Source organism: Phoxinus phoxinus, assembly GCF_949152265.1.
Source record: "Phoxinus phoxinus genome assembly, chromosome: 1".
Classification (NCBI taxonomy): domain Eukaryota; kingdom Metazoa; phylum Chordata; class Actinopteri; order Cypriniformes; family Leuciscidae; genus Phoxinus; species Phoxinus phoxinus.
This window is the reverse complement of record NC_136876.1, coordinates 36,455,220-36,468,209: the sequence shown is the minus strand read 5'-3', so window position 1 is coordinate 36,468,209 and position 12,990 is coordinate 36,455,220. Positions and strand designations below refer to the sequence as shown.

The window sequence follows — 12,990 nt, the reverse complement described above, 5'->3', positions numbered from 1 at the left end:
AGTGCAAAGTGCAAAATGTATTGCAACAATCACACACACACACACACACACAAAAAAGCAATATTAAATACTACCTTTGAAGATTTGTATGTCTGTAAAGTTGTTTATACATGTGTGTTAGATTTTAGGTGCTGGCAATATATATTTAGATGCTGGCTGGTATATATGTGTGGCAGAACCATGTTTTAGATGCATATGAACATATGTACAATAATTGACTCACCCTAATGTTGTTCCAAACCTGTATGACTTTCTTTTCTTCTGCGGAACACAGTTTTTGTCTTTGTTGTTTATACAATGAATGTCAGATGGGTTCAAAACAACATTAACAACAAAACACATTTTCCAATATATATATTTTTTGTTTTCCACAGAAGAAAAATGAGGGTGAGTAAACGAGGACATCATTTTCAGTTTTTCAAAGTTGAAGTATAATATTTCAGTGTTAAAATACTTCATGCAATCTCAGACTAATATGAAGAGATGACTATAAATAAACCATTCGTTGGTTGATTCCACCAAAAAATGTAAACCCTTTGTCTATTTGATGACATCAAAACATTGCTCTTGTTTGAGCATCCTGACATGGCAACACTGGTTTAACCAATGGCATGAGTTTGAAGCGGAGCTATCTGTTTGCATTACAAGTAGTAGATCGGAGAAATTTGCCAATTGAAACAGAAATGTTACCTTCATCGCTTGATTGACTTGCATATATACCAAGAAGAAATGCTATATGCTGATATTGTTTGAAGCCTTAATTACAACAAAGTTTTATGTCTCGGAGTATTTCATCATTGCACTCATTGAGTTATTTTTGGAAAAGTCTTGCTCTTGTTATTGACTTCTTCTTGAATCTCTGCCACGAGCCCCTCCCTCCTCTTGAAACAAACAGGCAATTCTGCCATTGCATTCCCTTGATAAACAACTGAGGTAGAGCTGTTGTGGGAAACATTGTGTGTGAAACTATTCAGAGTTATAAAAGGACGCAAACAATGTAAGCTTATCTCACTGTGAGGAGCAACTAATGCTGCTTTCATACAAAAATGTCCTTTTTGTATGAAATAACTAATATAATAAATGGGGTATTTAAAAAAAAAGTTAGCAATGGATATTTGGTAATTTTGGCAATTGGTGTTTGAAATTATAATTTATATATATTTCATTAAAAAAATGGAACATTGTAGAATATGGTCTATGACTATTGTTGAGGAATACTATAATTAATTTCTATAAAATTAAAATGAATTATGATGTTAATTAATTTTTATGTTAATTTTTAATACATTTTCAAAAGTGAGAAGCCACAAAAAGGTGTATTGCATTGAAAAGTATTCCTGTTATTGCAATCCAAACTTTAATTTAGCATCTATTTACATACCAACAGCTATTCAGAATTAAGCGACTAACATTTGCATTAAATGAACTTCAAATTTTACAAAAATATATAAATAAATGTATAATAAATAAAAGTGAACAATAAGGCCCTTAGAAATTGTAACTCCTAAAGGTGAGTGTTCTTTTTTTCCCTTTCATGTCTGCCTTGGAGACGGAGAAGTGGCTTAGAAGATGCATTTGGAGATAAACCTGGGAAATAATACCTCAGGATAATGCATTATCTTTCTCAGTCTTGTAGATCACAGCAAGTGCCAATTAGAATGCTTTTAACTTCAAAGCACAAAGAGGCAATATAGTTTTGTGCTCTGAAAGCAACATTCCTGTAAAAATGATGTTCATTACACTGCTAGTCCTTATTCTTAAGTGTGCTCACCTGCCATTCGCAGAATGCCTGTCAAACGTAAAAAAAAGTAATACAAAAGAAAAGGAAAACATGCACAACTTGAATTTCACAATAATCTAAGCATCATGCATTTTTTTGTTTTGTTTTGTTTATTAAGCAGAAAAAAATCCCTCCACATCAAATGATCCACGAAGCTAAGGAGAGGAATTTGTCTTGTTTAAGTCTAGTTGTCCTAAGCATGTTTATCCAAGCGTTATGCAAGCACGACAAGGCCTATAGACAAATAGCTCCGGTATATTATGCGATTTGCGCGAGTAGGTAAACAGCAGATGGCGAGGGAAGCCTTTTCAGCCCCTCGTGCTGTATTTACCTGCCCACCCGAATGACCCGTGTCATGCTGCAACTCCTCATGCAGGCATAAGCAATTGTTAACCATTTGTATCAGTTTTTCACCGTTCCAGCCGAGCGCGAGGCCAGCCGAGTCATCCGCGGCGCGTAGGAAAATTAGCTTGTTTATCAGCATTCTGTTTTCTTTTCCACCTCTCCCTCCCTCTGACATTTGAAATGTAGACCATCCATGACTGATTCACTCACAATCAAAATGAGTTCGACCTCAATCACAAATGAAGGTATCGCGCCTCCGTAATCTCCATATTTTTGCAATTACACATATAATGAGTTGCATCGAGCTTGATGAGGACAATGGCCGGTTATGTGCTCGTCTTAAATGAAGAAGGTTACCTTGAGCATCAGTCATCTGTCCTGTTGACGGAACACTTCTTCCGGAGAAGCATGACGTGTTGTTATTAAACATCGAGGTCTGCTGTTGGTTGAGCCTGTACTTTAGATGCGATTTACATAGGTGAATCCAAGGTGATTCATTATGGGTTTTTTCCCTCCGTTTTGGTTGCTCTCAGCAAGTTTTATTATTTGATTCAACTTCCGAGCAAACAAACCCCCATCCTGGGCGACTCGCGTGCTTTATCGCGGACTTTAAAATAGCCAGCTCCTGAAGACCTTGAGAGGGCAAAAAATCTTTAGTCATTCATTACCGCACTGAGGAAGTGTAGAACATTGATGGAATGTAATGAAAACTAATACTCCTTCTAGTCACTGTGCTATCTACAGATGTGTTTTATATCCCATTACTGCTCTAGAAGTGGCCACAGCTCTATAGCATGTTGAGAAAAGCATAATCCATTGGGAAATTACCCATCAGAAGTTCAATGTTACAGAAATGAAATTACAGCGGCACTTGTGAGCGAGTGTGTGCATGCGTGTGCTGAGGGGCATGGAGGATATATGTACTCGATTTGACGTGTTCCACAAGGAGAATTCGAATGTGGCCTGGAGAGATGCTCATTTAAAATGTGTCCAACATGGAATGATTGATTAGCTCGTGCTATCAGCATATTTGTTCGAGACCGACAGCTGTCACATCAGAATACATTCTATACAGATTGAAATTGAGACACTTTTTTTATAGTTTATAGTTGAGACACTATTTACACAGCCTTCATTTTCTTATGTTAGTCCAACTTATTTTATTTTTTTATACATTTATTGATGTTTAATTAATTTTCTGATCCTTAAACATGCCGTTTTTCGAAATATTCAATGGTTGTCTTATTTTAGCTAATATTAATTAAACGAACAAGAGGCAAAAGTATTTTTTTTATTTGTTGCTTCAAACCCAATTTTACTTGAATAACTTTATTTGACAAATTTAAATTGTTTTAATGTATTATTGGTAGCATTGGTGATTAAAATGGAATAGAAAAAAAATATATATTTGAGAATTTTATATTTTTTAACTTTTTCAAACAAGTTTCCCAAAATCCCGCCTCCAAAAAAGTGGATGGGTGGATGTGCAGGCAGTTGATTTTTTATTAAATTACAAAAAATTTATTAAAAACAAAACACTTGAATCACTCAGAATAGAAAACCATGAACAGAACAAACGTGTAAGAACAGACAAAGAACTGAAAGAAACACAGGGTTTAAATACACTAACAAACCATGATGATTACAATCAATGAAACAAGCAACAGGCATCTGACTTAATCAATCAATGAGAAACCATAGCAACAAATTCAAACACATGAAACAGAACCAAACACGTGCAAAACCCACCCAAAACAAACACAAGCACAGACCACCCATGACAGACGGCTGGATGGATGGATGGATGGATGGATGAAGTGCCACAGAGCCAAAGTCTTGCTATTTTGGGGCAAAATCAACCTACAATGCTGATTACAAATGTTGTGTATTAACTGCATATTAAACTGGGATAGGAGAGTAGTATTTTAACTTTAAAAAACGCACAAATTCAGCTTTGAAGAAATCACACACACATAACATTGTCATTTTTAGACATCATTTCACCTGTGAACTGAGGTACACTTCAATATAATAGGATTTGATGGACAGTGCTTACACATCTCCTCAATCCATCTGCATCCATATAATAAACGACGAACCTATTCTTCATTTCACTAGAAGTATTTGTCATTGCACACAAGTGAGTGCTGTAGTTCAATCTAAAGTTACAACAAGCTTTTAATATTTGTTGTATTTGTCTGTATAGTTTTGAGAAAGTGTGTGCAACAAGGCGTTTAAGTTGTGATTTATTTATTTATTTTATTTTGGTTTGTGTATGGCAGGTTTAACAAAGACTCAGATTTATTTATTTATTTTCCGCTCCATTAAAGCTGGAAAAGGTCAAACACAACGAGAAAGCAAACATGTCAAGAGTTACATAATAAAGAGTGCCGAACATTTTGACAGGCTTCAGCTAAAGACCTGCTCTTTAACCGTGTGCCCTGAAGTAAGACCCTCAGCCTGGAATGCTGTAATTCAGCCGAAATCATTCAACAACAGTTTATATTTGGCTTATGGTGGTTGGGTCTATACAGCCACGGACAGGATTACAATACCAACAACTGTGTGTATTTAAAACCATACATTTATTTTGTCTCTCTTCAAAAGCTTTTGCATTTTTACCACTTATCTTTCCCCAAAGCTGGTAACATTGAGCCCTCGTTTTAAGGGGGTGACACTACCAACTTTACGGTGTAAAAATAATGTAACATTTCCTAAAACAAGCTGCTTTTTCTATTGTTTTGTAATTTTGTATTCATTTATTTTTAAGTCTCTGTCTTTATATGGAAAAATATTATTTAACAAATATAGTATTTTTTTGTGTAAATGTCTGTTGACGTTTAACACTATCCCCCTAATCTCGATTCAAAAACCCTTATTATTTTTAAACCAGTGAAATACTGTTAAATGATGCATTATATAAATCGTATTAATTGCTTGTCCTTAAAAAGACTCAATGAAGTTAGCTTGTAGAAGTTAGGCTTACTTTATCAAGGCTGTCGTTGACAAGCTACAGTTGTATAACAGCTTCTCCAATATTGCCATTATATTATAATATGTTATTGTATTCTGTTAGCAGTCATTCTGTGAAATATGTATTTATTTTTAACTAGGCTATTGAATAAAATCATCTTCTTTTTGTGAATATACATAGAATTTGATATGAATGTGATATTATGAATATTATATTTGGGGTGGGGGGGGGTCTGAATGTAATGATGGGCCTCATATCGTCTCAATTACGTAGAACTGAAGGCAAATTAATTATGTAGTCATAAATTTAGGTCAAATTCTTGTTGTGAGATTTAATGAGGGATAATACTGACTAGATCAGTATGAATAGATCATAGAGCAGAGAGCTTGCTAAATATTCATTTGTTTTGCACTCCTGAGGCACGGATCACATTGCAATATAAACTCAAAAGAGAGATAAATATTTATTTAATTTTCTTCACTTATGAATGACTCTTTCCTACTGCACTGATTCATCTCCCAGTTTGATCTTGATGATAAAAAGTTGAACACAATACTTCACATGGTGACAAACAGCTGACTGTAATCACTCAGATATCGCTCAAAGCACAAACATCTCTTCTTACAGAGAGTGTCATAATTTATGTTTTCTTTCCAGTGAGGCATTTGAACATTTAATCAGAGCAAGAAGAGGAGAAAGGTCATTGGGTGCCTTTTTTTAAGCAGTGAAGATGTTGATAATGTTTTTACTCCATGAACTTAATACGACAGATGCATAGGGTTAAATTTTATTAAATACACATTTTATCAATGTTGCAGCTTCGTTTTTTGTTGTTGTTAGCACATTTCCCTTACAAAAAATAAACATACCCGTTTATTTATTATGTATATACTTAAGTAAAGTTTAAGTCTATTTTTAAAAATACTTAAAGGGGTGGTAAAATGCCATTTTCACAAGATGTTAAATAAATCTCTTTTAAAAATTAGATGTCCCCAGAGTGTGTGTGTGTGAAGTTTTAGCACAAAATACCCCCACTGATATTTGTATATAGCATGTTAAAGTTGTCACTTTTTGAGGGTTTGCAAAAACGCACCTTTTTGACTTGGCCCTTTAAATGCAAATGAGCTGCTGCAGAGGGCGGGGTTTCAAGAGCTCGTGTGTGTTAGCAGCTGCGATTACCTCACACAGACACACTAAAATGACAGAAACTGTTGTGCCTTTAATGTTAAAACGGAGTCAGACAAAGATGGAGAGACTCAAGAAGAAGTGACAACATGAGAATGCAACAGGACATCTCTGAATGGTTAGTTGATGAATTTATGTTGCTGATGTGGAGTTAACTAGGATATTCTGTCATGGTAATCTATAAATCGCTCGTATAGGAACTGTTGTGAGATGCACACAGAGTGACTTTCTATTGCATGTGAAAAGATGGATGCTAAAGTTTGAGCTGACAACTTTTCCTCTTCTCAACATGGACTGCGTGTTCCCGGGGGTGTAGTTTATGTACATTTTAGGCTCGCTGATGTCACTAACCCCGGAGGAATGTCCTGTAGTCCCTACCAGCCGTTTTTTGTTGTCCTTTTCTTTAAAAGCAAATATCTTCCTTTGCTTTGAACTTTGAACGTTGTAATTTTGCTGATGTTGTTTATGCTCGAACAGCAACATTTCACACTAACTAAAGTGAAATCATACTTTACCACACCTTTAATGTAATAAGTATACCAATATCAATGTACAAGTATACTTGTAAGTGTATTTTCAATACTGCTTGGGACAACATTGGCCAACTTTTTAGTGTATAAAAGTACACTTTTAAACATTTTGAAGTTTGCTCTCAGTAAACTACTAGCTTAGTAGTTTTACACTGTAAGTACACTTGTAAGTTTTTTTATAAATCAATATCTTCAAACAAGATACAGTAGGCTACTAAATGAAGTGTAATCACACATACATGCCAAGTATACTTAGAATACTTAATTAGACTTTTAAGTGTATCTAGGTCAAAAGATTGAGTACAAGTATATGTCAAACACTTACTTTCTGGCAGTATAAGTCAAGCATATTTAAGATTAATTTTAAGTATATTTCTGAGAAGTATGAAAAGCAGACTGGAAGTATGCTTTCTTATTTTTAGTTTAGAAGAAACAATAATAGCCCACTTGAATAAACTTCTATTTTTGTAATGGTTCCTTTGCAACCTTTGAGGAAAGTAAAATCATTATTTGATCAACATTTCATTACCATGTCATGCCTGCTACTACATATATCGTCAAAATGTCTTCAAATCTTACAAATGAAAGTGTTTAGAAACAAAATACAGTATTAGTTATATTCCAGTGTCAAATTCTTTAATTTCTTCAATAATATTTAGAAATGACATTTTGAATTCAAATCACATGAAAGAATATATGATTCATTTATTTCCAAATAAAAATCATACAGCATTTTTTGAAATAAACAGTAACACTTTAGACATTCTACTAACTAGAAGTAACTTCACAACTGGGCCTTCATGTCAACTAACTCTCATTAGAGTGTCTCAGAGTAAGACTGTCTTTTATATCTGCTAACACTTTATTTTGATGCTCCACAACAAACATTTGTTTTGACAACAAACTTTGCATGTACATGTCAACTTATTCTACTGACCCTAACCCTAACCCGAATACAGTGTCTATACAGTCTACTAATAATCAAATGAGAGCTGACATGTAGTGTAGTTGCAAAGTTAAGTGGACTATCAAAAAAAGTGTAACCAAATAAACGTCCCAATATACAGGTAAGTAATTTGCATCTAAATGTTATGACATTAATGTCATGTTATTTCAAAAACTTTACAGAGGTTGTTGAAATGTTTTTTATACATATTTTCTGGCAGAGATTTGCATTTGACCAAGCCATTTTTTTTTTATTTTTTTTTCATAACATTTTTATAGGATTATATTTTTAAAAACAATCAACTCAGTATATGCAATATGTGTGCGTGTGCGTGCATTCTGTTAACATTTTGAGGTTAAAGAAAACATGTCTGGTATTAACACAAGATTTCAAAATATTTTTTCTTCAAATTAACTTTCTCTGTGTGATTTGTATGTTATAATGCAACATTATCTAATTGCGACCACAATGAAACATTAAAAAAAATGCTGTAAAAAGCATTTGTGCCTACTGGGATAGTGTAACACTGAGTAAATGTATGATAAAACAATACCCCAGGCTCAGCAGTATTAATGATATGCAGTGTGCTTGTTATTAAAGTTCCAAAAACAGCACAGAAGTAACACAGATGGAGTCAATTAAACAATGAACACACTCATACACGTACGCGTTTCATCTTTGGTCTTTTATCTCTTGTATGTTTCTCCATGGCCGTAATTAGCTGTACTCTTCTACTTGCAATATTATGTATTGCAAATAGTTATCTTCATGTGTGATTCCAAATAATTTACCACTTACTAGTTGAATCATTTTTAGCACATACTGTGTCCTTGGGTATTAATGATAAAGATGGTGCGAATTACTGCTTCACACTAATTTACTTGCCTCGCTTCTGGTGTTTGCAGGGAGCTGATGCCGTCTACTCTGGAGGGACAGATCACAATGGAGAAGACGCCCAGCTATTTTGTGACAAACAGCGCGCCGAAGCGGATCCACACGATGGCGAGAGACATTAAACTAATCATAGTCGTCCGCAATCCAGTGACCAGAGCCATTTCGGACTACACTCAGACGCTCTCCAAGAGGCCGGAGATCCCCACCTTCGAAGTGCTGGCGTTCAAGAACCGAACGCTGGGCCTGATCGACGCATCGTGGAGCGCGCTGCGAATAGGGATCTACGCACTTCACCTGGAGAGCTGGATGCAGTATTTCCCCCTCTCGCAGATGCACTTTGTCAGCGGGGAGCGGCTTATCGTTGATCCGGCCGGCGAGATGGCAAAGGTGCAGGATTTCCTGGGACTCAAGCGTATTGTTACCGACAAACATTTCTATTTTAACAAAACCAAGGGATTCCCATGCTTGAAGAAGCCAGAGGACAGCAGTACCCCTCGGTGCCTTGGCAAGTCCAAGGGCAGAACTCACCCCAAAATAGAGCCCGATGTCATTCGCAGACTGCATAAATTCTACAAGCCCTTTAACATGATGTTCTACCAAATGACAGGGCAAAACTTTCAGTGGGAACTGGAGGTGGATGGCAATTCGCCTGGCTTTCGGGACTAAACCCCTGCTGCTCTCCGCACCACCAGCCTTCTCATAGCCGAACCCTCCCCATCCCTCATCGTTGCTGTCTTTGCGAAAGTGTGTGTACCCATAGCAAGAGTGCTAATCTGCTCTGTCAACCCCCAGTACCATTGGTGTTTATGATGGCAAACGTTATTGTAGATATTATCTCTAACATAAATATATTTATATTTGTCAAGAGAAGAGGATTTTATTCATTTTTGTTCAGAAAGAGTTGCTATATGAATCATGTGTTCAATGATGATGCATGCGATGAGTTAAGTGTCCTTACCCACCATCACCCTGAGGGTTTTATTTTTGAATATCTCTCTCTCTCTTTCTCTCTCTCTCTCTCTCTCTCTCGCACACCAGCAGTGAGTGCAGTACAATTGACAACCGAGGATCTTTGTCGATTCTGAAAACTAAAAACTACAGTCAAATGCAGATCTTATCAATACAGCAATCCTCTCGAATGAGAATTTTTCAGCTATTTCTGCCCAATGTTATGCATACAGTTTATTTTGCAGCTAATACAAATTCAGACAGTTTGGTCCAAAAGCATATTATTTTTAATTACATCATATATCATATATTACATTTTATATTATGCAAAATCGGAATGACAATTTTACTTGCATATTTTTAAATGTTCAAATCTTAAAACTCGATATCCATTTTTTTTCTTTCTATCAGATATCATGCTTTTGGACCACTCTGTGTATTTAATAAATTAGCTTGCACTACATGCAGTATTTCCTCAATTTGATTAATTGCTCACTTACACTGACATTCAAAAGTTTATGATCTGTAATATTTTGTATTGTTTTTTTTTGGGAAGAAGTGTATTATTCTCAGCAAGGCTGCATTTATTTGATAAAATACAGTAAAAACAGTAATATTTTAAACTGAATTTTTAGCATCATTACCTTCAGTGTCACATGATCCTTCAGAAAATATTCTATGCTGATTTGCTGCTCAAGAAACATTTATTATTATCAATAATAAGCAGTTGTGCTGTTTCATATTGTTGTCAAAACAGTGAACAGCATTTATTCAAAATACAAATCTTTTGTAACATTTACAATCTCTTTACTGTTATATTTGATCAATTTCATGTGACCTTGCTGAATAAAAATATTAATTTCTTAAAAGAAAAATAGTACTAACCCCAATCTTTTGAACGGGATAGTGTACACGGTAAGAAATTAGAACTTGTAGAAATTGACCTTGCTAATGCATCAGTATGCCTAAGTATTTAATGCCTTGGTCTATTAAAATGGTAATCATTCAGTACCATGGTATACAGTATCAAGGTTTTATACAGTATGTATAACATTACTATACCAGAATTGCAGAATTATTTTCATTGGATGAGTGTGAATTCATTGGATGCCAGGTCACAGTGATATGTGAGTGATTTAACAGGAAAATACCTTCGTTCATTTCAAATAGTTCCTGAATCTAGCATTTATTTATATAATTTCTGACACTGTGGAACATTGTGTGTCATTAATCACAACTTCATGCCATCTCTCATGTGAGTTGATCACAGCCACTAAAACGTCTCGGTTACGGATGTAACCCTCGTTCCCTGAGTAGGGAACGGAGACGTTACGTCGAAATGACGACGAATGGGGTTCGCTTAGAAGCCTATCATCTTCGAACAGTAATAAAACGAGCCAATGGCAAGCAAATGCCATGGGTCTGCTGAATTTGCATAGCGTAACTCCGCCCCACAGTGTGGGTATATAAGGAAGTGAGCCGGCAACATGCAGATATGTTTCTTCGCTGAAGGAGCCAAGCTTGAACTCAGGCTGTTCCAGCGGTACAGCGGAAGTGGCAGGAAGACGTAACGTCTCCGTTCCCTACTCAGGGAACGAGGGTTACATCCGTAACCGAGACGTTCCCTTTCGTAGTCACTTCGAGTTACGTCGAAATGACGACGAATGGGGTTCCCAGTCCAATCACGCCACCTCGGCTGTCTTCCAGTGCCCTGCGTAAGTCTGAGCTCCCTGTCGTGAGACTAGCACGGACGAAGGACTCCTACTTAACACAGGAATACCAAGGTACACTGGGAAGCATATCACAGTGGAATATGCAATCAGTGCCCGCCCGAAGGGGGGGGGGACTTAAGAAAACACATATGACCCGGAGGGGGGTGCATACGGAGAACACTGGGGTGTCCAGCCCGTAGGGTGGAATATTTCAACCCCAGGGGTGGCAGACTGGCTTGCCAAGGGAAAGACACATGCTCGAAGGAGGCTTACAGTGGAAATACACACGTGGGGGTCACCCAGCGGGGGAACCATGCACATGGTGGCACCTAGCCAACGCGAAAGCTGCCGGAGGCATAACTCTGGCGTTGACGTCAACAGCGCTGGAGGAACTCAGGGCTTATCAGGCTCACCTGAGGAGAATATCGCACGTATCCAGTCCGTGGAGTGGAATGGCGAGCAAGCGAAGACACCTGAGCGGGTCCTAGCACCGGCTGGTTGAAGCGAGTACTCGGGAGGACACTGGCTCCACTCGGAGATTATAGAATCTGGCGAATGTGTTGGGTGTCGCCCAGCCTGCAGCTCTGCAGATGTCTGTTAGTGAGGCGCCATGCGCTAGAGCCCAAGAGGAGGCCACACTCCGGGTGGAGTGGGCCGTCACACCAAGGGGGCACGGTCGACCTTGCTGCTGGTAAGCCAAAGCAATGGCGTCCACTATCCAGTGAGACAACCTTTGCTTGGAGAGAGCCTTTCCCTTCAGCTTCCCACCAAAACAGACAAAGAGCTGGTCTGAGGTCCTGAACACTGCGTTCTGTCTACGTAAGCACGGAGGGCGCGTACTGGACAGAGCAATGCCAAGGCTGGGTCTGCCTCCTCCAGGGGCAGCGCTTGCAGGTTCACCACCTGGCGGTGGGAACCTTGGGCACATATCCAGACCGGGGTCTCAGGATCACGTGAGAGAAGGCCGGCCCGAATTCCAGGCACGCTTCGTCTACAGAAAATGCGTGCAGGTCCCCTACCCTCTTGATGGAGGCCAATGCAACCAGGAGCGCTGTCTTGATTGACAGGAACTTAAGCTCCACTGATTGCAGAGGCTCAAAGGGAGCACTCTGCAGGGCAGTTAGAACCACTGAGAGGTCCCAAGAGGGAACGAGAGGAGGGCGAGGAGGATGTAGTCTCCTCGCTCCTCTCAGGAACCTGATGACCAGGTCGTGCTTTCCCACGGACTTACCTTCGACTGCGTCGTGATGTGCGGCGGTAGCGGCAACATACACTTTCAGGGTGGAGGGAGACAGCTTTCGCTCCAACCCATCCTGCAGGAAGGAAAGCACGACACCGATCGGGCATGATCTGGGGTCTTCTGAGTGAGAAGAGCACCAAGAGACGAAGAGGTTCCACTTCGACGCGTAGGCATGCCTAGTGGACGACGCTCTAGCGGAAGTGATGGTAGCCACCACCGCTGGTGGTAGGGTACTCAAACCTGCCTCGTCCTGTCCAGGAGCCACACGTGGAGGTTCCAGAGATCGGGACGAGGGTGCCAAAGGGTGCCCCGTCCCTGAGAAAGGAGGTCCTTCCTCAGAGGAATTGGCCAGGGAGGAGCTGTCGCGAGGAGTACAAGTTCGGAGAACCAGGTTCGGGTGGGCCAGTGCGGCGCAACCAATATGACCTGCTCCTCG

At 38.7% G+C, this 12,990-nt stretch overlaps 1 protein-coding gene across 1 annotated transcript in view; it reads left to right on the top strand.

Annotated features, from left to right (window-relative positions):
* The window catches only part of hs3st4 (heparan sulfate (glucosamine) 3-O-sulfotransferase 4), a 113,613-nt gene extending 103,998 nt beyond the window's left edge, over positions 1–9,615 (top strand). The window contains exon 2 of the mRNA XM_079605424.1: positions 8,666–9,615. Within this exon, the coding sequence (XP_079461550.1) occupies positions 8,666–9,320 (655 nt within the window). The 3' untranslated portion in view covers positions 9,321–9,615. The remainder of the gene's footprint in view (positions 1–8,665) is intronic.
* Positions 9,616–12,990: the final 3,375 nt, after the last annotated feature.